Here is a 24555-nt window from a genome sequence, read left to right on the forward strand (position 1 = left end):
TGTGTCTGACATGAGTCTGGTCCTGCTGGAGGTTTCTGCCTGTTAAAGGAAGTTTGTCCTTGCCACAGTAACTTGCTAAAATAGCACTTTTTTTCTTCCAAAGCGAATAAACTTTAAAAAATTGGCAATTACATTTTTTTTTTGAAGTGAAAAAGCATGAAAAAAGTATTCTTTTCCAAAGTGATAAAACTTGAATAAAGTAAAGGAGTAAAAACAATAACTACAGTGTGTGCATTCTTTGGAGTAAAGATGTGACTTGCTCTCTGTATGATCTACCTGCTGATGGCCATGGCGATGATGACTGGCTCCCAGCCGGAGTAGAGGAGCTCTCTGGTGGATGGGATCCTCCTGGCAATTAGCACCCAAAGAGGGCACATGGCCACAAACACCGAACACACCAGCGGGTTGGCATAGTGATTTTGCTCTTCTAGAAGAGAGGAGAAGATAGATTAACACAACAAACTGTAGTTTTCTTAAGTTTCACTTCAGAACTTCAGTTTCAGCATTACAGTGCTGTCTGTTTAGTATTTGTAGATTTGATGTGTGCTCTTTTGAGGATTCAATAATATTTTTGGCCTTCAATATTTCATCATCATCGTTATTCAAAATGGTGTGTGCAGCGACGTTTTCAGACTGAGCGCACATTAAGTGTGGTGTGACATGTAGGCAACTATAAACCCTATCACCATTAACTTGTGTTCACTTATGATAAGTGCATGCACTTATCAAAAATGTTGGCATCAACCACAGCAGAGGGAGATGTGGCAGGATAAGTGTGATGGAGCTGTGGTGATTTAGGATTAGACGTCCTCAGTGTTTGGTATCTAATCCCATTATAATAATATTAACAACAGACTCACAGAGGGACACATTCTTATAATTCAGAGCTTCATAGTAATAGCTGTGCTTGTTGATGCTAAAATAACTTGAGTCTGAGTAACACTCTGAAAACTTGACATTAAAGGTACCAAACCTCACAGACTGAACAGAGCTGCACTGTTTCTGTACTGATGTTGAGTCTACAGCACGGTCTCTAGGAGGCAGTGTTACTACTGAAACTACAACAACCACATTCAAGCTGAAAGACCACATTTGTACACAAGACCCAGACACCAGCTTTGTTTTTGTGCATTTGAGCGAAAATAGCCCCTAAAAGTTTTATATAATCCTGGCCTGTGGTATTCAGGTTGAGTAAGGCTGAAGAGTTTACACACTCTCGGACCAAGACAGGAGTGGGGTCACTCCACAATCTGGTCAGGATGGTTTCTCAGTTCCTGTGTGCGTCACTGTGTGCCGTCTGTGGTGTTGAAACCAAGTGTTTGTCGGTGGCTAAAGCAGCACCACAGAGCTAACAATAGAAGCCAAATGGCTCTGGAGTTCCTCTCCTTACAGCACGCCGGGGTTAGGCGTGGGTGTCTTGAATTGTTTTTTTACTACATCCTGCCAGACACAGAGTCACATCTCAAACATTTCTACACAACATAATCTCTTTTATTGAATCATCTTCAGAGATAATAACTGTGTGTAGCAACTTTAATGACACGGTAATTGAAATATAAGCTCTGTATAAATTCTGTCCCTTGTTTAGGAGGTTTAAGCTTGTTAGTGTCAGAGGCTTTAGGTGAAGGCCAATCGACATGTACCAACAGTTTAATGATGACTAAGGAGCAGCCCTAACTGTGCAGTACATTTCATAGTCAAAGTGTCACGAGTAACCTGGTATGTGTTTGCTACCTAGTTCCTTGTGCAGTCCTGTGGAGACGCCTGCCAGCAGGGACAGGGTGATCAGGTCTCCGAGGCTAGCAGCGATGGGCGTGGCCACGTTGTCAGGGTTGATGCCCACTTTTCGAGATGCAATGATCACTCCGATCATGATGAGCCCTGTGAGGTGAGAGGTATTGGAGGTAAAATAAATCTGAGGGCACTGTCACATGTTTATGTGATTCTCCATGCAGTGTGTGATGTTCAGTGTAAGCATGTATCACCACGGCTGCACACGCTTGATCAATTCTAGCTTCACAGGTTTAAAGAGCAACAATATAATCCAAAATAATTCAACCTTTAAGACATGCCTGATCTTTTTCCTGGAGAACAGATTTCCAGTTTAAGTTTTTATCTTGATAAGTTAAAAACAAAGCCTGGGGGTCAGAAGATCAAAATAAACTGCTGCTAGCAAGAGAGGCTAAATGTTTGATCAAAGCCACAGACCAGTTTGAAGTGGTTTATGTTTCCCTGCAGCAACCAATTAGCACTCACTACATGTTATGGTTAACAGTTACCTTTTGTGTTAAAGAGAGTAAAAGTACGGAAAAGGGTTAGTACCACTGAAAAAAAAATATATATATTAAGGTCCTGTATATTTTTTTTATTGTTATTATGAGATTTTAGTCAGAATTCTGAGATTAATGTCAGAAAAGAAATCAGAATTTTGAGAAAAAAGTCTGAGTTCTGACTTTAATCTCACAATTCTGACTTTTTTCTCATAATAATGATAAAAAAATATATTGGACCTTAATTCATTCTTTTTTTCAGTGGTGCTAGTCCTCTCCAGTAGTAAAAAATATGCATTCATAACCAAAAGAATAAAATGCAAAGCTAAATAGTGACTTTAGATTTTCTCCAGATATGTTGCAGGATCAGTTTTTGGCTGGAGGCAGTCAGTCTGTTTCTTTAGTCCAGACTGAATTATCAAAAAAACTATGACATGGATCTTCTTTTGTTTGTACGTCCCTCAGTGACAGAACCCAGTGACTTATCTAGCATCAACAACAGCAGAAGTACTTCTATGTGAAGTATCCCCACATATAGACCCACTGGACCACAGACAGTACAGCATCTATGTTTCAATATCAGTGTGTGCTTTGGTTGGAAGTTTCTCCATGACTATTACATTTGATTTAAACACATATAGTCCTTAGCTTAGGGTCATTTCTCAGATCTTTGGTGATCTCTTAATGCTTCAGCTCGTACCACCAACATGTCCAAACTGTGTTTTTTTAACACTTTGATTTATGAAGAAAAACCTGCAAAACAAAAGATAGTCCCTCAGCTGTGTTTTGTGGTTTTGATAATAAGCTAATGACAGCAAATCTGCGACATTATGATGCTGAGCGCTGTAACAATGCACTTACCTGACATCAACATTATAGAATTGTCACTGTAAGCAAGTTAGCATGCTTGATTTGGAATTAACTAAATGGGAAACTGGGCTAAGTAAGTCTGACAGAGAAGCTAGCATCACTGTCTGTTTTGTTAAATTTGACATTGTGACATTAAAAATTGAAAAAGATCACATGGCAGAATTCAACAACTGTGTATGTTTGTGGCTGAATAAGGTTTATATTATTAGTTATTCTTTTATATATTTATATTTGCATGTTTTGTATAACTAGCTAGTTAGAACTTAATACTACTCAGTTAGTTACTTTTTGTAGCATTTAATTGACAGAGAAGACAGATAGATAAATTGCAAATGTAACCCTGATATGCGTGGTGAGTTATGTAACTCCACCCTGAGAATATCCCTCTTATCCTCTGTGGTTGACGTACCTAGCAGCAGAGAGGCGATGAATGCTGTGGCCACACTGGAGGCACAGAGCAGCACAGCATGGCGCATCTCGAAGTGTCCCTCTGGGATCCAGCCAAAGATCACAGCAGCTATGGAGGCCAGGAACCCCACCACTGTGGCCTGGACCTGAACACACAAACACACACAAACATTGGTTGATATTGATTGAGTACAGGTAACTTGTACACTCCACATGTACACAAGGATACCCTTTCACTTTCAGGAAACACAAAACATTGGCACATAAATGGGATTTACGAGCCAATATTTGAGCACAACAATCCGCCCGACTCCCAAAATAACTAACAGATGTAAGAAGCCTGATCCTCCGAATGATCCTGAACTCTCTTATTCCAGCATCATAGTGACCCGGTGTCAGTGTAACGTGACCCTTTGAGAGGTCAGCTCTGCACCCAGCCAGCGCTGGTTTGAAGTGTTCCAAGAACCATGGGCTCAACAAATATTACATAACTATGAGCCAGCTTTAATGCTGCGGACAAACCGATCAAATGAAGAGCTGATTTCCAGGAAGGACTTACTGTTTCACTGATCACAGTGAAGGATGTGAACCATATTAGTCCATGTTCATACAGTTTGACAGAGGGGGGAGAGACTGACCTTTCGTGTTTGTTTATACATCTGTCAACGTACAGTGTGTTATATACGGGTGATTTACAAGTTGTGAAATGTGTGTGCGTCTCCTGCCCATGTGATTTCCTGTTCCACCTGCTCTTTGCCTCCCACGTTATTTTCAGAGTGTGCTTGACATCTCCTTGACTCACCTGTTTTTTCGTGCACGTGTTTTTGTAAAATAACTTAAATATTTATCATTCCAAAGATGTGATGCAATCAGACAACAAGAAAAAACACTGCAGGTGAAATGTGTGTTGACTAGAACTGTGTGATTTGTGATCAGAGCTACTCCTTAAAAGCTGCTCTACAGTACAAAGCAGCAGGTTGTGGGTCTGTGAGGTAAAGCTGACTGTGTTTACTGTAATCACAGTGCACTTATGAAAGCAGACTGTGTCCAAGTTTAGCTGTAATTTGATTCCTCAAATGTCAAGTCAATGAAAACCCTGAGTTTTTAGTTTCTGTAATCCAGATAAGCTGGTCATGTAATATCATTTGCTTATGCATGTATATAAAAAAAGCCTGGACGAAATGATTTTATTGTGCCTGATTGAAAAGAAGCGTCATAAGTATTAACTGTGCAATGCAAACTTCACATAAGGCTCAGTTTAATGCTCTCTTTTTCTTTCTCCTATCTCCCCCTTTTAGAGCTTATCATAACCCTTTTTCAGTTTGACCAACCTTTGATTCATGTGGAGAAATGTTGGTGCAGTGGACATCTGCTTGAGTATGATGTGTTACATAATTTAATGAGGCATATTTTAATCTAGTGGGACTGGGACACCTCCAAGAATCCCACCAAATGAAAATACACCTAAAAGCATGTTGCTCACCCTGATACATCATTACAAGGACCTTTTTTTATTTCTAATGTAGATTAAAACTAGTATCCTTCGGATACCACATTAAACATATTGTTGAAAAACAGTGATTTCTGACATGTTGCATGTTTTGGTGAACACTTTAGACTGCATAATAATGGACGTAGTATCCGTGACGTCACCCATCTGTACCTGAGCCCTGTTTTGAAGCTTATCGTCAGTGGGAGCCATATTGGAAATGTTGAACTCAACCTAACTGCTGTCGAGCTAATGTGAGGTGAAGAGGCGGGGTTTGAGCCTCCTTGCCAAAAGCTACAGTGTTCCCGCCTGTCAGTCAAGTCAGCCATGTCCTTATTTGGGCCAAACTCGTAATCTTAATATCTTCTTAACTGTCGCGTTAAACAAAAATTCACCCCTTGTACAGGTTGTGCCGATAGAGAAATGAGCTATTAAGACCTAAACTGTTTTTTGAACCAGGCTGTAAACATGTTTATTTATGCTGCAAAGATTGTCTTCTTTGAATTGGTGTGTATGTGGTTTCCTATGTTCCTGCAGCCAGCTTCAAGCAGACGCTCAATGAACTGCAGTTTATAACACTTCCACATAAACTTCATATTTTGAGACCAGATGTTGCTGCTTGGTTAACACATGCAATCACTGCTAGCAAAGGAGAGTTGTCATTTGTTATTGTTACAACCTGAAAAGGGTGAATGTTTTGGGGCATCTTAGCTACGGTATCTGATCAGTGCTTAAACAGGCATTCTCTTGGATACTGAATACAGCATTTTGGGACTAAATGGAGGCTGATTATATCACTAATATCATAGTAATTGTCATATGCATGCTTCAATAAAAAATAAATTCACTTCTAACGTCCTTTTTTTTGTTTGTACACTGTTAAAATGAAAACTTAAAATTGTTGGCCTGAAAATGATTTTTTGGTTAAGTAAACAAAAAATGTTCCATTTTGTTGCAAACCACATCAAAGTAGTTCTCAACTACCTGTATTAAGTTTGTTGTGTAAAGTTGGTGTCATTTCACAAGTTAGTTTGGCAAAACTTGAAATGATGGGTTTGAGGCTCGGCTAAATTATTTGAGTATGCTTCAGGCAAAGAACAGGGTCTCTAACTCAAATCTACAGGGGTCTTCCACACTTTCAATTCCCCACCTGTGGCGCCATCTCTCCTGTCCTGTGTGGATTTGATCGCCCTAAAGGTGAGTATTCTGTTTGAGTATTGGATTGAAACTCTAGCTTTACAGTTGGTCAATTGATGGTGAGTTGATTACCGGTTAATGTAACTTTAATTTGTTTAGTTAGTTTAATAAGGCATGGTCATCACCAATAGTTAGCCACATTGAACATTAGCTAGCTACCATGCAAGTGTAAAAACGGTGCAGTAACAGTCAGTAACAAAGGAACATTTTCTGAACAAACGATAATAAGTTGGCACAACTTTCACTTCTTAGTATGTAGAACTCAAAATGTTAAGTTACACTACGCATGAATGATAAGTTATCTCAACAAAAACTAATCAGTTGGCTCAAATTTAAGATTTCTAGTTAGCCTCAAAACTGAAAAATCTAGTGCAGACAGCTGCCTTGAAATTTTTCACAGCTTTTTCGTTTTAATAGTGTAGGTTAAAAGTTCAAAAGTCCAAACAAAAGGAAAACTAATTCGAAGGAGAAAAATCTCATAACCTTGGAATCCCATGTAAACAGATTTTTTAGTGAGATCTGAGGAGTGAATAGAAACGCAAACATACACATTATCTGATTATTTCCTTAACCTGATTTCTACTTAGTGGCATCTTGGTTTATTAACTACAGTTGTGCTCTAAAGTTTACATACCCTGGCAGAATTTGTGATTTTTTTGGCCATTTTTCAGAGAATATGAGAGATAAGAGAAACCCTTTTTTTCACTCATGGTTAGCGGTTGGGTGAAGCAAATTTTTTTATCAAACAACTGTGTTTACTCTTTTTATATCATAAAGACTACAGAAACTACCCCAAAAACATAAATTCTGCAAGGGTATTTTAACTTTTGAGCACAACTGTAGATAAGAGTGTAGTCTCTGATCTCCATGACACGGGAGTCCTCTACAGCTGTGTCTCCTTTACCTGGATGAGAGCCAAGTTCCCCATGATCATCTTCCACATGTCCTTGGCTGTGTCCATTTGACCAATATTAGCCTGAAAGAGAGAGAAGAACACACAAGGTCAGCATATTATCATCTGTTGGTGTCTGTTGGGTGTGTATGTGTGTTTGTGTGCGTGTGTGTATGGGTCGGTACACAGTGTGTGTTCATGCTGTTGCCTCTTGGTCCCATCAGAACAATCAGATGTCAGTTCTCCGGACAAAGACTCTCTGATCTGATCCCCCACCCTGCGGCAGACTCCACTTATCTCATCTCCCCTCTCTCACACTCACACACAAACACACTGACACACACAAACACACAAACACTGATGGTCTCAAGTGTTGAGTGGCTGTGGCTACAGTGGGCTACTGTGTGTGCAGAGCAATGATCCTGATGCTCATCCAGAGTGAGAGGACACAAACAGAGGGTCTCCTCTTCCTCTTTCTCCTTCAACATTTACATAAGCAGAGGGAAGAGAAACATCTGGAATCGTCCAAACACATTGAAGTCTGTGTGCGAGGGAATCTGATTTATGTTTTATAAAGCAGTAAGAAGTCATAAACAACGATTTTGAGTTGTGGTATGTTTAAAGTTTGAACACAAATGCATAAAGTATCTATTAGGGTATATTTATGTTGTAATTCAAACATTGTCTGCCTAAGCTGTTATTTTAACAAGTCGTGGTTACTCTATGCCAGGAGTTCCCAAACGTTTCAGCCTGCATGCGACCCCGCTGTCCCTTTAAGTGATTAAATGTTGCTTCAATCTGTGCTGTTAATTAACCAACAGCATCTTTGTTAAATCATTGTTAATCCATTAATTAGGCCTATCCTCATCTGATAACAAAGAAAGAGAGATAATTAATGACACATTTTTATTTGCAGGATTTTATTCATAGACTGTATAAATAATGGACGTAGTAAATCTGTTTCTGAGGCGCTGTTCTGAGGCCAATTATCGGCGGGAGCCATATTGCTGTTGTCGAGCGATTGTGACATAAAGAGGCGGGCTTTGAGCCTCCTCGCCAACAGCTACAGTGTCCCTGCCTGTCAATCAAGTCAGCTGTGCCTCTCATTGTAAGACTCGTAGTCTCAATATCTTCGAAATTGCAGCGTTAGAAGAAAATTCACCCCCTGTACAGTGTGTGCCGATCGAGAAATGAGCTATCCAGACTACACTTGTCTTTTGCACCAGGCTGTAAACATGTTTATTTCTGCTGTAAATATCGTCTTTTTTGGAATTGGTGTGTATGTGGTTTCTGGTACTTCCAGAGCCAGCCTCATGCGGATCCTCAATGAACTGCAGTTTTTAGCACTTCCGCATTGGACTCATATCTTTAGACCGGAGGTTGCCGCTTGGTTTTATTTCAAAAGTTATTTCTATTTTTGTCAATACTTTTACAACAATGGGTAAAATATGGAATTTTAGATTACTTGAAAAGAAAAAAAATCTCCCCCCCAATAGTGTCTCACGACCCCCACTTTGAGAACCCCTGCTCTAAGCAATGTGAGATTTTGGAACAGTCAGATTTTTCAAAAAACGCATTATCAGCCTGAATATGAACGAGTGAGTAGTTTAGCCTGGTTATGCAAGTAATCCATCCCCTGTGTGCAGAATATTATGATAAGGAGGATTGGTCAAAGCTGCTGGAAGCTTTTCTGAAACATGTTATAACATTTCATGATGGATATCTTTGGTAAAAAAAAATAAATAAAAAAAAAGAGTTTTCAGATCTTCATGAGATATGTGTGTTTAAAAGTTTGTTTTATACAGGGCCATGTTCTTCACATCAGTTAGTATGTAAAATTGCATGCATAGTAAAAATAGAGACAGGACTTCTTTAAGTTGGTAAAATACACACAACTCAAATTCACACCCAGGTAATTAATTTCAGAGACCTGTTCAGCCTCTTATTCTCATTTTGTAATTATGAGAGTGAATTAGCTGTTTGGCTAAGTGACACTTCTCGATCTATTTATGCCTTAGTTGCTTTCGTGAGGACATCAAAGTTATTTCTGGATGAATAGTAGTCTTCACTTTGACTGTTTTTTATCACTTATCTTTATTTCAAACAATTCATTTTACTGACCCATTCAAATTTGCTGTGATTTTAACCCTTCTTGTTTTCTTGTTTTTTTTTAATTGCTCATTAGCTTTAGGTGTGTAATGCTTTATAACCTCTCCTCTTCTTTAGAGAACACTTTATGAGTTGTCTCTATGTTTGAAATGTGCTTAACAAATGCAGCTACCTCACCTTGCCTTGCCTCGCATTGCCTCACAAATCATAACCCTAAAGGTAGACTTTGTGCTGCAGAGAGCTGTGATAAACCCACTCAACCAGACAGACAGTTAGCAAACAGCTGGTGAGGAACATGAAAAATTCATCCAGATATTTGTTTCAGAAGTTTAGGAGAACAAAAAATAAATAAAGGATTTAACTAGAGACTGAAAACTGGAAGTTCACCTGTCAGGTATCTCGAAACTTGCCTCCAAAGAATTGCAACATTGCTCTGTGACTGATATTTGCAGTCATGTTATGGTGGCTTGATGCAACTTTAATCTTTACTAACTGAAAAAATTATTAAAACTACAAAAAGATACATTTTATTTATTAAATATATAAAAAGCTCCAAGATAACAGTAAAAAGAACCTACGGATTCATGCCTGGGTGTCATTATTATTTTTTCTATTTACACTAGCAGTCAAAAGTTTGGAAACACCTTCTCATTCAAGGGTTTGCATTTATTTTAATTATTTTCAACATTGCAGATTAATAATGAAGACATCAAAACTATGAAATAACATATATGGAATTATTGAATGAACAAAAAAGTGTTAGACAAAGCAGAATATGTTTTATATTTTAGATTCTGTAAAGTAGCCCCCTTTTTCCTTCATGACAGCTTTGCACACTTGGTATTCTCTCAGTCTGCTTCATGAAGTGGTCTCCTGGAATGGTTTCTAATTAACATGAGCCTTGTCAAGAGTTCATTTGTAGAATGACTTGCCTTCTTAATGTGTTTGAGACCATCAGTTGTGTTGTTCAGAGGTAGGGTTAGTACACAATGGATAGTCCTATTAGACTACTGTTGGAGTCCAGATTATGGTAAAACCAGATTATTTCATAGTTTTGATGTCTTAAGTATTAATCTACAATGTTGAAAATAATCAAAATAAATAAAAAATGAGAAGGTGTGTCCAAAATTTTTGACTGGTAGTGCATGTGTTTGTGTATCTTTCCTCTCCCTCTCAGATGTCCAACACACAGACACTGTCTGGCAGCATGACAGGCCCAACTCACAGACCCTGATGACAAGATGATCATGTGTTTAGGAATGCCATTATAACTTGTAAATCCGCCAGTTCCTAAGCATTACAACCACGCGAATGTTCCCTTTGCCATCTGCAGCATTTACACATGTTCTTGGATGCCTTCTGCTGTGACGGCTGTGCAGGGGGCAGAGTGCCACAAATGCTGATAAGACGGTTTTAGGCGGCAAGAGGCAGATAAGAGGCAGCCCAACATTAGTGAAGAGCATTGGGGGCATCATAGACTCACGATGAACCCGACATGTTTCTCTCAGACAGAACTTATGTCCTCAAAACCTTCTCCAACTTACAGCACCATATCCTTTAGACCAACAGTCTGCAAACTGACTCAGGACACTGTGGAGATCATAAACATGCAGAAGCATTGCCTGGTGTTATGTGACGAAATGCAATGATGATGCCAAGTCCTCAGCTTTGGGTGTGTGTGTGTGTGTGTTTGTGAGTGGGCAGGTGGATTATTGGTTTTTGGAGCATCACAGAGATGCAGCACCGGGACTGTTGTCTAAGTGATTCATGGGACATAAGAGGCTTTACAGGCTTTGAATCGTATGTATCAAAAGCATTGCTATTTTTTATCATTTGATTGATAACACAATTCATTTTTAACTCAACATCAATGTGCATTGTTTGTATTTTGATACATCAAACACGTTGAATAAGGATAAAACAGGCTTTTGGAGTGGTTGTAATCTCTAATTAAAGTGTGGTCAAAGTCGTATTATTTTGTAATGTGGAAACGGTCGTGCTGCAGGTCCAGCCAAATTCCAGTAATCTGCAAAATATTATCATCCAAATACAATCAATTAAGCCCAAAGCCACAGGACAGGATGAAACAACCCGAGACAACAACTGAGCATTTCTTCTAGTTTGAGAAACAAGAACGAAGAAAGAAGAAAAGTAAGGATTCACTTCAGTCAAATATTCAAAGACAAAGAGGTTAAAAAAGAGAAGAAATCAAAAAGGAAACACGGTAATGTGAATGGAGAACTCACACTGCCAGCCAGCACGAGGGATTACATTATGTTTTTCAGTTATAAGCGCATTAGGAAACTTACAGTGGTCTTAATCTGCTCATAATTAGGGGCGGCGTGGAAAGAAACGTGGTCCTGCTGGGGCCGGCCAGCAGAGAGCTAACCGTTACGTCTTAGGACAAGCACCAGACTGTGGCCTAGTTTGCTACGATGGATGTAAGATTTTTTAATTCCAAAGTGAAAACATTTGAGACGAATGAGACAAAAGCAAAATAATGTGAACACTAAAAATTTACTCTACGAGCTGACACACTTTATAATCCTAATAAAAACACAGTGTGTGTTTAACAGCTCTTTGCAGGACTGTGTAAGTTTCATTTTCTGTGTTTCAAGAGTGATAAAATCTGAGCTCAGTTATAACATCTTTACCAAACACTAGCAACCATTGACAGTCTGTTAAATCAGTGTTAAAGCATTGGTGATACATTGTTGAATCAACTTCCTGATCTGACATTGATTGTTACATCAGCAGTTAAACAAAACACAGTTTGAATAATCCATCAGTGATATCTCACCAAATATTAACCTTTAAAAACACTTTCGAAGAAAGTTCTGATTCATCATCAGAAAGTATTTGGACATCATTTGGAAAAGTACACCCAGGACTGAACGCTTGAGCTGCATGTGTTGGTTAAAGTATAACTTTACACAGCATAATACTAGCAGGTCAAGTTATGACATGTTTGAAACATATTCATGGTACATTTTGAGTTTCAATAACTCTTTTGGATGTATTCCCTTATGTGATGATTCAGTTTTGTTGCAGCTACTAACACCAGATGAACAGAAGTAGATACTATCATCTTTTTGATTAATCATGTAACAAAAAGACCCTGACTGCATGAAAAACATGTTTGATACTGGTAGTTAGCTACCAGTCTGTGTTGCTTGAAGAGTACACTATACGGACAGATTTGAAAGAACAGTTTTTGGTATCTGTGTTCACTTACTTCACAAATAAGAATCCAAAGGTCTGGTTAAAGGACATTTTGTCAGTCATGATACTGAGTTGAGTTCTCCTCACTTGGTGGGACACTGCTAGCGATGCTAATCAGCTCCGTCAGTCCAGTGGAAGGAATGTGTGGATTGGTACGCTTAAAGCTGGGGTTTGTTGTAGTCAGATTTAGATACACTTTTTGTTACAATTGTTAAAATGATTCTTCATATCCCAATGACGATCAATACATAATGTGTTCTTAAAAAAGAGTGAAAAAAAGCCTCTATCTACAGCCGGAGTAAACCTGGGAAAACCAACCAATCCCTGCCATCAGGAGCCAAATTATGAAACCAATCAAATCCCGTCCTGTCGTTCTGCCCGCCTCCTGCGCGTACATTTCATGTTTGTTTTTGTTTTTAACTTTCATTATGATAATGTTTTGGTGTTTTCTTACCGCTGAGTGAGACATGAGTTGACGCAGGGGCGTCGTTTTGGAGGAGCTCCGAGGGGAGGGGGGAAGGGGTTAGACGGAGTCCTGAGGAAATGCTGCATTCAAATTGATGCTAGTTTTCCGTGACTACCAACCCAAGCTTTAAGAGCAATACTGTGCTAATTCTCTTGTGCCTTCAAAATGTGCTGATAACCTCTGCTGAGCAAATGTCATGAACCTCTCAGAATATACAATGAACAATGTTAGCTCAGAGGGAGGCAGGACTACCAAGAGCGTTGAACTTTGAAAATATATGTAGCTTAGCTTTAGCATTGTGTAAACCTTTCATTCAAAGTGACCAAAACAGCATTCAACTCTCTAAAATGTGCTTCACTAGCTCTGGTTTTCACTCATTCAGTTATAAAACTACTTGATTTGACTAAACAGGCTAGCTATCTGCAGTTACAGACCATTTCATTATAAAGTGATATCATGCTGTTGTCTGAGAGTCTCTTCAAACTCTTTGAGCTCTAAACAGCAAACAAACCTGTGAGCTGAAGTGAACAGTCTGGCAGGGTCAGTCACGATGCTAAAAAACAAGGACTGGGACATTTGCTATCAGTTTGTCCGAAACCCAGGTCATGTTTGGGAATGTGAACTCTGACTCCAGGAACAATAAGCTTTAACAGGTCTGAGAGGGGTTGACATAGTCTGTTAATTACATCTGTTAATTTTTAAGGAGGAAACACCTTAGACAACCACAATCAATCCAAACAATCCTCCAGCCCCAAACCAGGCAGTCTGACAGCAATGTGCAGAGCAGACTACATGGCTGCTTTACAAACACACTGAGGTTTTATATGGACATGTCTTAATAAGGGATGTATTGAACTTACTCGAACACTTTTTTTATTTGTCTCGATTTTCTATCACGTGGAACAAACATCATGTGGTCTCATATTTGGTTCAGCTATCAGGGAGGTGTTTTAGGTTTAAAGCATGTTACGATTCGAATCAGCTGACTGAAGGTGTTGTTCACAACAGAGACGCTCACAGCTGGGAGTTGCGGCTGACTGACAGGTCTCCATGAGCGCCTTTTTTCTCCGCCGCCGAACTGATTATGACCCAGTTGCGCTCCTGACTGACACCTGACCACGTTCATATATGCTTATTTTTCTCAATAAGAACGAGTAGACAGAAAACTGGACACTGAGTCTGAAATATGTTTCAGTTCAGTTCCCTTGCTGAAGTCTGAGCCTTCATGAGCCTGCTCCACACGTTGATATTCAGCGTGTTTAACATTTTGAACACCTTAATACGATCCGTAGCTATTTAATACTGTCAGTTATATACATTGTGTCATGAAGGAAGATTTGATTCAGGGGAAAAGGCGCATTTGGCATTGTTTTATACATGGAAAATGTTTCCTTTTTTTTTAATGATTAATCCATAATTGATCGTTAACATTTCCAAAGATCGATCACAGAAAATACTTTACATCCCTAGCCTGAATACAACTTATGGTACCTTCTTACAGCACATTTTGTATTTCAGGTAACTGAGACTCCCACTCTCACAAGCTTTTCTTACCGCTGTGGAAAGTCTAGATGCCAGCGTCATCTCCAGGTTGCCTTTGAGCCCCAGCAGTGCTGGGACCAGGATGAACAGCTCCGACACATCCTTAAACACCGTCCAGTGCTGCAAGGACGACATATACACATTAGTAAAACAGCATCAGCCACATTGAAAAAGGACATTTCACAGAGACATGGTGCACTGTCACCTACATACAGAAACCATTATGACTGGGAACAGAACGTCTCTGCAACCTTGGTTTTAAATATTGATTCGGCCGTGAAACCAGACCTTTATGATGGACCAGAAAGTCTCTCTCTACAGACCTTTACACTATGTATGGTGTCAGCTCTCTGCTCCCCTAAAACAAGAACAAGGTCAGTGGGACCTCAGGGAGAAATGATTTATCATCGCCTTATTTCAGATGGCATTCTGCCCTATCCCTTGTGATTCACCTTTACCAACCAATCTTCATTAGCTGCACCTTGAAGGCAGGTGGAATCATATCTCAGTGTCATTTTATATGTTACAAATTGTCAGTCTTAATAATGTTGTGATTACAAAGGTAGATAATGTATCTGTGTATACACATGGGCACTTCACCTTCAGGGTAAACTGTATCCTCAACACCACTGAAGAAAAGTCCACAGCATTGCATTAAGAAACAGAATCAGATACATTTCCTTGTTCTATCTTTGAAGTGTGGTGCATATATATATATATATATACACTATCAGTCAAAAGTTTGGACACACCTTCTCATTCAATGGTTTTTATTTATTTTAATTATTTTCAACATTGTAGATTAATACTGAAGACATTAAAACTATGAAATAATCTGGTTTTGCCATAATCTCGATTAACACTGTTGTCAAATAGGGCAATCCATTGTGTACTAACCCTACCTCTGAACAACACAACTGATGGTCTCAAACACATTAAGAAGGCAAGTCATTCTACAAATGAACTCTTGACAAGGCTCATGTTCATTAGAAACCATTCCAGGAGACCACTTCATGAAGCAGACTGAGAGAATACCAAGAGTGTGCAAAGCTGTCATGAAGGAAAAAGGGGGCTACTTTACAGAATCTAAAATATAAAACATATTCTGCTTTGTTTAACACTTTTTTGTTCATTCAATAATTCCATATATGTTATTTCATAGTTTTGATGTCTTCAGTATTAATCTACAGTGTTGAAAATAATTAAAATAAATACAAACCATTGAATGAGAAGGTGTTTCCAAACTTCTGACTGGTAGTGTATGCGTGTGTTTTTCATGCATTGTATGTATCATGTTTCCAGCCTGGTTCACAACCTCTGAGTTAGTGTCCCGATATGCAGAGATCTGGTTTTGTGCCAAATGGTAGCACTTTTTCCAAAACAATTAGAATCAGCCAAAAAAGGAATAAAAGCATAGTTTTACCTAGTAGGCATCATGCAAAATACATGAACACAAAAAGAAAATGGCAAAGAGCATAATCAAAATGAATGCATCTGTACATGATGTGGTGAGTAACAGCAAGAAGAATTCATGGTTTAGTATGTATCTCAGTGTTTGGAGTCACAGTGCTGAACTGTTTTACTACATCAGGGTAAAAAAAAGAAAAAGCCAGAAGATTAAAATATAAAAATGTTTTATTTGGAACAAAATATTTAACTTTAGCTTTTGGTTGATAAAACAATGAAAGAAAATCAACCATAAGACCTTCCCCAATCAAAAGTTCTTTCATATACCATTCCTTCATAAGAACTTTGTCTTATCTACACACCACAGGCACCATGGAGTGACTGCAGCGCACATGTGTAGATGCATTTCAGAGGGGCTCAAGCAAGTTGACCCTTAACCCAATGCTTGTATCCTATATTCTGCAAAACAGAACACAGCAGAGTATCCACAGGAAACACACAGAGCACCCTTTATAGTTTAACACAGATGGAATCTGTCTGAAACACATGTAAGGAGTATTTCAACAGGTTTATAGACTTAGACTGCACAGTGTCTGCAGACAGTTGTACATCAGTGACTGTGACCGCTCCTTTGTGTGACATCTGAACAGAGCCTCCAAACATGAAATATGCTAACCTGGATAACCATGCTAATGAGCATGCTGCAGCTATCAGACAACAACCGGTGCACTCTCAAATATATAATATACATATAAATTATGTTTTTGCAACTCCTGTTGCAGCAGAAAATTCAAAACTTGACATTTCCTCTCCAAAACTACAAACTGGCGTTCATGAACTCAATGTACAGTTACAGTTTAACTAAGTGCTATGAGACTGCAAATTGAACAATGAGTTCTAAAGTGAATATGAAAACTAAAGGTCATCCATGAAGAACATCTCTCTGTTGATCTTCCTGCTCAGCCTCTGCCTCTTCATTGTAAGCTTGAATAAGTTTTCCTTCATTACCAGGACCAAAGACAAAGTGCGAAACAACTTTAGAGACTGGTTTGCTCAGATAAATTCAAAATCACGTTCAAAAACATGCCTGCTCACTCGTGCGTTCAGATATAAGTAGATGGCTTTTCATGAAATGTATAGCAGGCGTTTTTAGACCTGACCCTCAATAACCCTCTCTGGCCGCCGGCCAGTCCTTGAGTGGTGGGTTCCCTATAAGTCCCTGAGCTTGTCACTGTGGTGAAGTGCCTCTCTCCTGTGCCTCCATACAGAGCACATGCAGTGATAGCAGGTTTTTGGTCTACTGTGGCCACAAACTATAGCTGAGGCCCGGGCCATCGATCTATCTCCAGTAAAAGTGCTTATCTTTGGAGCCAGGCCCAAAGGCCCATAGCACTTACAGTCCAGTCTACCCGGAGCTGAATCAATATTCACAGAGGCTGACACAGGAAAGAAAAGAGGAAAGGAGAACACAGAGGAGGGGAGGAAAATAGAGGAGTAGCTCACGTTGAAGCAGAGTAAAAACACAGTTGGCCCCATTTCTCACAGCAGCCAGCTAACATCTCTGTTTTAGTGTGTTGCTCCCACTGTGCATCCAGATGTACAGGGCTGATAAGGGGTGTGCTCTACACTAGAGTTTGTGTCCTAGCAGGGTCGTCACCAAAACTGGAGTGTGGGTTAAACTCGTTCTGTCCATCCCCTTGCTGTCAGGAGGCCAAGCAGAGCTCTTTTCCAACAGGCAGCCCCTCAGCCTGGCTCACTGCCTTCTGCCAACCCAGCAGCCTTGTGAGCACCTCTGTAAGCACTCCTCTCCTCTTTCACAGCCGCATGTTTTCAAGCTCTCTCTCTCTCGCTCTCTCTCTCTCTCTCTCTCTCTCTCTCTCTCTCTCTCTCTCTCTACTGCTGTCTCTCTTCTCCATCTCCCTCTCTGCCTCCCCTGTGGTGATATATGTTGTTGTCTCCATGGAACACTGGCTCGAAGCCAAACAAGCCCTCCCTCCTCATGGCCACCTCCTCGGTTCTGAGAACTCTACTGGACAACCCCAGTACCTCTGTGTACAGACCTATAGGAGCTCTGGTATGCAAGCCCCCCTGGGGTTTGGGTTGCCCAGTTGAGTAACATGGCCCCATTTTATTTGTGACCACTGTACTTACTGTACTGACAGGGGGAACTGAACCCAATGGCGTGCAATGTTGATGCAACTTCGGCAGGGTCCCAGAAACTACATCCGGTGGTATTTTTTTCATTCTGCTGGTTCTGGTCCAGAATTGTGTGCACAAGCGTGACAGTAAGGTCAAAATGTACATTGCTTTGATTTGGCATTCTGGTGTTGTACCTAAAACAAGAACATAGGCTGCAGAAACAAACCTTATCAGCATGATATGATTTAACAAAGAGGACCAGGTTCACTACATTTCAGCTGGGTAATCTCTTCCATGAAGGGATGAGGAGAACTGAAACGTCCCACTGCCACAAAAGCATGTTTGTAGGCACAATGCTGCTTTTAGAAGCATCAGAGCTGCACGACGTCTGAGCGGTTGGAGTGTATATCAACAAGCTGGGATCCAGGAAGTAATGCTAAGGATCAGGGACAAAGTGAACGATTAGCCAGAGTTTGTGGCAACACAAAAGCATTCTAACCCTCTAATCCTTTCCACCGTTATCACTCAAATGCTAACCAAAGACGGGATGTTGGCAGGTGTTAAAGGCTGTGAGCTGATGGTAATGATTGTTAGAGAATCACATCTTTGTCTGACGAAAATAACAGAGCAAAGCATCTCAAACAGAGCAAAAGGAACTGCAGTTACTGGAAACTGCTGAGAGTTTACAGAAATGCTCTTGGTTTTAGTGTTGGATCATAATTTGTAAAATTTGGTGGCTCTACTGAATCATTGAAGAGAACACATTAGAAAAGAGACATATACTCAAGTGTTCAGTCCAGTTAACTGGGACAGGGACGGAAAGGAGCTGAAAGGATGGTTCAGTTTGAGAGATAAACCCACGCTCTGGTTTCTCAGTGGCTCCTGTTCGAGCACCAGACAAGTGGATGTGGTTGGACCAAAATGGTGACTGGTGGGCAGTGAGGGCTTGGCTGATGGAAAGCCATTGTATGGACCACGACTTCCTGTTTACTGGTGACTGTTTTTGAGGCTGAAGCTTTGTCCCACTTCTTCTCTTAATTCACTGTTTACGTCTGTGGACACCGCAGTGCAGGACAGACGGCTAGACACCCAGGCAGACATAATAACACCCTTACACATGACAATTTAATAGACTGACCATTTTTTTTGCACAAGGGCAGTGCGTGGTTTGTGAAGACGAAATCTCTCAGATGTTACAAGTCCAGTCTAGCAAATGATCCTCTTAGCCTTTGACACAAGCATTCCAAGGACAACCAGCACTACGTGACCTTTACAAACTATGTGTAACCTTTAGTCCACGTAAGTCGGCCACCCTCAAAGTCCTAAGTGTCTGGCCCTGGCTGTAAGGGACTGACAGTTTTAGGTCATTCTGCTGCCAAGTCACTGAGTAGAACTATGCAGACGTCTCACTCTTCTATACCAGCCTGTAGAGTCCTTTTCAGGGCCAACCTTGGATGGGAATGAGGCCATAAGCTCTGTGTGCATGTGAGCTGAAGACGTTAAAAGAGACTAACGTTAAAGAGGTCACATCTCAAAGAAACCGTACAGAGAGTAACGCCAAAAGTTAGGTCATGAACCGGTCCAAGCTCTAACTACTAAACTCTGGCCGGGCAGACAAATCATCTTGAAGCTTTAGTGTATAAAAGTTTTAAGGCTTGTTTTAACTGGTTCTGTCTCACTGAATCAGAGTGTGTGAGAGAGACAGAGAAAGTCTGTGAGAGACTTAGACAATTACCTTTATGCAAGGACAGAAGGGATTAGCTGAGTTAGCATTTCGCTGTGTCATGCAGGGGGAATAAGCCGGGGTGACACCTGCTAGGTGCTCAGTGCAGAATTAGCAGACACATTTATTTCAAACTGACTGTCGAGCCTCAACTTGCATGCCATTGCAAGCATTCTTCAAGATTTGCAATCAATCATGGTTAACTAGAAAGAAAGATAAGACCCTGTACCTCCTATGTCTCCCCTTTCCCAGCTTTACCTCTAGAGGAAATATGTGCAGAGTGTTTTGGAAACTGGAGAAACCGCAGCAGCATGGTGCCTTGGTTGAGGCAGCATGAAAACTTTTTGACCTCAAACCTCTGCATTCCTGGTTTAGTGAGGATACCTAACCACACGGTAATGAAGGCTTTGAAACCACATTGTGTTTTGTTTTCACACTGACTCTAGCTCGACTGAAGTCAGCTGCCATTTCAGGTGCTCAAAGAAAGTACACTTATTCCCCCACTTCCTCCCCTCCTCTCTGTGCTGAGTTCCTGGGGTCCACCATGCTGGCATCAGTATGCGTGTACACAATGTGCCCGGACTGGTCTCCTGGCAGCCGGACACCTCAAATTTCATCCGTAGCACAAGCTGACTTGAGAGTAATACCGTTATCGACCTATCAGCATGACTTTGGCCTGTATTTTTACACTGCACATGCACACTGAGTTACACTCAGAGCAAGTACAGTGAGTCAACAAGAAAGAGAGGACAGAAAGTAACTCTAAATTTAGATATCTCATTTAATGGCAGTTAATCATCAGCTCTTTGGCAACATACTGGTGTACAATAAACACCTTCTATTATTCTCTCTATTATTTAAAGCATGTCAGATTACAATCAGAAAGGTGTGGGACAGATCACTGAAGATTGTGACTGTGTGCCAGGAAAAGCAGACCGGCCTTTGACAGAAAAAGGTTTAGTAAATAACCCCATGTTGCGTCACAACACATCCTCAAAGACACGCCACAATGACTGACATAAGACAATCTAAACAGGGCTTGCTAGACCAGTTCATTCAAATTCCCAAGAGGCAGCATATGTGACACAATGTGCAGTCTACCTGGAGCACCGGCTCTGCTAGGGAACACAGCTGTGACTCATTGTATGAACTGAGATTGATGTTTCAGTTGTAACTGGTTTGTGAGAAAAGAAAAGAAAAGAAGTGAAATAAATTGGTTACAGTCTGAATGTGTGCTTATGGACACTTTCACTCTCGTGATGAAGACAAAAGTATTTTGACCCAAACCAGTTTTATTCCATACTCCAATAATCTTCAGCAGCACCAGAACATTTAACTTCCTATTGGTGTTTCAATTTCTGATCATTAGGCTTGGAAAACTGAAATAAACCTGGGGAAGAGTTGAACTATTTAACCTCACTCAATCCTGATGATTTTCCAGATTCTAATCTTGCAGAGGAAAGCACATATTTTCATTATTCATGATCAGTGTATGTTGTGTGTTTGCAGTATACTAGAGAACATATGTTGGGATAACTCACCTGGACAATGTCCAGCACCATTCCAGCTGCCACTGTCCCAAACCCAGCCAGCAGGAAGGGGAAGACCACCTGCAGGCCAATGGTGAAGGAGGTCTCTTTTAGGGGCGCTGTTGGTTCTGGGCTGTGGTCGGTGCTGGTATCATCACTCTCATTACTCTGGCTTGCGTTCTCAAGGAGCGCATCCTCCTCCCGCTGTCCTTTGGCATTTGCCCGGCAGTCCAATGCCACCACAATCTCAGACCTCTCCCCATCCTCCCCGGTCTCACCGGCCCTCTCTGGGAAATTAGTGACTTCTGTGAGCTCGAACTCGCCCCCGGTACCTGGGCTCACTTCCTCTGGGCCCTTGGTGAGGATCACCGGGTGGACAGAGCAGTTGGAGTTGAGGAAAGCCGGAGTTAACGGGCCTCCCTCTTTCTTCACCTCAATGGCCCCGGAGGACATGTCGATGTCGGGGACTTTGTCTTGTTCTTTCGACCAAAGTACCATGCGGACGCCTTTGGAAGACAGTGGGCTTGAAAAAGAAATGGTCAGGTCTCCTTGGCCTTCCGGTTTTGGGGTAGTCCGAATGGAATTGGTCACCCGATCTGGTTTTGAACCTGATCAGTCCAATTGATTTATCCCATTAAAGAGGCTTAGAGGGAGTTGGGGTCGCTATTAAAGACCAGAAGAAATCTGCTCTGTAGGAAAAAACCTGCAGCAAGGCAACTGCAGCTGTGCATCTGCAGAGCCCGTGTTCCTGTCGGTGCTTCGGGAGCAAAACCAGTATGTTCTCCATTCACTGCAAGGTGCTCAGGGTGGGCCAGCAAAAAAAGGAAGAAACCATACTGTTTTAAAACAGTAAAGAAAGAAAGGCTTGAGGACTCACCACAGAAATCCCCTCCAGTCACTTGGAATCAGTCTCTTAGCGCAAAGTTTAAGCTGAAGGAAAAATAAAATCAGATGTCTCCATTCAGATTGCAGGGCAGACTGGTCATGCTCTCGGTTCACTAATCATGTCAGACTGGTCCGTGTACTGGGCTGGGAATGTCTCACCTTACACCACGTGGCTGCTGGCAGGTTTTCAAGGGAGTTATTTAAAGGCCTGCAGTATGAAGATTGAATTACCGGTTTCGGAAAAGCACTGCACCTCCAAGCAGAGTGGGCATTCACCTGGGGGAAAGAACAAATTCATTCATCACTCAAATGTCAACATTATTCAGCTCGGTCACTGACTCATTTCCTATCATCAGTATCTCTGAGACTATGGCTGTCACTTTACAATATAACGTTGATGACATCACTAATACTTTATTAACTTTCAAATGGTAGATCAGAGATGCCTTCAGAAACTTTACATGTTGCACTAGTTGGTGGTGTAGTTAAGTGCTACTACACAAAACATGAACTTTTTAAAATTCCTTATCATAAAAAAATACCTTTTTTCGTGTCATTCAGGTTTTGCAGTAATAATGTAAATATAAAACATTTAAAATGGAAAGAATTAGTACAACTCCACAACATGAAACACAACTGTAAGAAACATAAAAACAGATATTTAACATTAGTACTATGTATGATATAACTCCTTCAGCACCGCAACACCACTGTGAGATGCCTACGACTAATTCAAGACCCTCAATGAACAATTCAAAAAAGTCAAATGCACTGACATCATGGCAGGCGTGAGGAGAGACAATCAGTGAGTTTAAAAACAGATTCATCCAGCGCCAAATTTCCTCTCGGCGGCTAAAAATATTCTAGCATTAACAGAGGTGCTGCGTACATCCTCTGGAAGCAGTGTGACACCACCGTCAAAGCGCCCCAAAGCACAGGAAACAACCCCTGCCATGCCTTTCAAAGTAAACACACAAGCTCCAATGAGGATGTGTTTCCTTCAATCAGCTAAATGAACACAGTTTACCTCAAAACCTCTCTCTGACTCAAAGTAACAAACAAATTACTATCTATGGATAAAATATAAACATTAAGTCATCCTCTAAAATCAAGAAAGAACACAAAGTTTGAAGTTTCTCAATAACTGAAAACAGCAGTACGTGTGAGCAAATAGTTTCAATAAAGTGCTCTCATTAAATATTTTTTTTGTGTTAACACTCAATATTTACTTAGAAAAACACATGCAGTCATGACACGGACGCAGATTATATAAAGTGGTATGTATTCTGAAAAGTGACTTGATTACTAACATGGGGTAGAAATAAAACTCTTATTCTGAAGGTCTCTCGTCGCGCGTCGTGTCTGAGTGTCGCTCCTTGACGCAGCTTTCCTCCGCCTGCATGTTGCGACATCCGCACACAGACTTTTCCCCGCTGAAACAATCCTCTGTTTAGTAGTCAGGACCAATAACACCCGAACCCAACATGGCAAAGGCGTAAATTAGTGCTCCCCTGGTCAGCACTGAATAGGCGAGCCCTCCTTTTCTATTCTGCTGCTCACTTAAATGAGGGCAAGGGGGCTTTCTGTTCCAACACCGGACTGGAGGAGCCCATGTCACTGCCACTACTAGCACGAGCATCAAACTCATATACATATCAATTCAAACCCTCTTTAAATACCATAATGTATGAGCACCATATACATGTCAGTAAGGGATGGGTTTGCAGCTGGGTTCAGCATGTGCTTACATTCCGTTAGATGTATGTGACTCTTAAAGCCGGTTTCTGCTCTGCTCAATTACAATTCTGCTTCATCGTCCAGCAGGTAGTAGAATAAAAACGCCTTTCGGAAGTGCTTACCTTTCAGTGTCAGCAATCCGGACAGCAGAAGGAGACAAACCGGCGTGATGAGCAGTAACAGCACGCTGCGGACTCGTGTGGCTGACCTCTTGGTAACGCGCTCAAGCTGAGGCGTGGACGCCGGTGCGCACGCCTTATGTACGGTACCGGCTTTGCACAGCTGCCTTAATGGTTAATGGAGGTTAATGGTTAAACCCTCCCTCCTGCGCGGTTTAAGGCTGCCTCCCAGTCTTTCCCGACCCCGTCACATTGCACCCGTCCACTGGCCCCCGCCGCCCGGCTGCTTTGATGCGCATCTATAATACACCCGTCCGGTGCAGGGGGCCAGGAAGCCAGAGGCGGGCCCTCCCTCTCCACACTCGGAGCTGACGATACACACCCCCCCCTCCTTCCCTCATACTGCTCACAAGCACGTCCCCTCCCTCAACACACCCCTATGTGTGTGGAAATGTGGACCCGTGTTGTGCCAGTCTCCTCCACGAGCCTACTAATTTACTAGCAGGGGGCAGAGATGGAAGTTTGAATTTAACAATAGGACAGATTCCTGA

At 41.1% G+C, this 24555-nt stretch overlaps 1 protein-coding gene across 1 annotated transcript; it reads right to left on the reverse strand.

Moving 5' to 3' along the window:
- Nucleotides 1-272: 272 nt before the first annotated feature.
- Nucleotides 273-24303, reverse strand: slc41a1 (solute carrier family 41 member 1). Its single transcript, XM_034692490.1, has 7 exons — nt 24008-24303; nt 21276-22424; nt 14478-14585; nt 7139-7210; nt 3550-3694; nt 1735-1881; nt 273-427 (listed from the first exon to the last, which is right to left on the reverse strand). The coding sequence occupies exons 2-7, from the start codon at nt 21759-21761 to the stop codon at nt 273-275; spliced, it is 1113 nt and encodes a 370-aa protein (XP_034548381.1). The 5' UTR covers nt 21762-22424; nt 24008-24303.
- Nucleotides 24304-24555: the final 252 nt, after the last annotated feature.

The sequence above is a fragment of the Notolabrus celidotus genome, chromosome 1, assembly GCF_009762535.1.
Source record: "Notolabrus celidotus isolate fNotCel1 chromosome 1, fNotCel1.pri, whole genome shotgun sequence".
In the NCBI taxonomy this organism is placed as follows: Eukaryota; Metazoa; Chordata; class Actinopteri; order Labriformes; family Labridae; genus Notolabrus; species Notolabrus celidotus.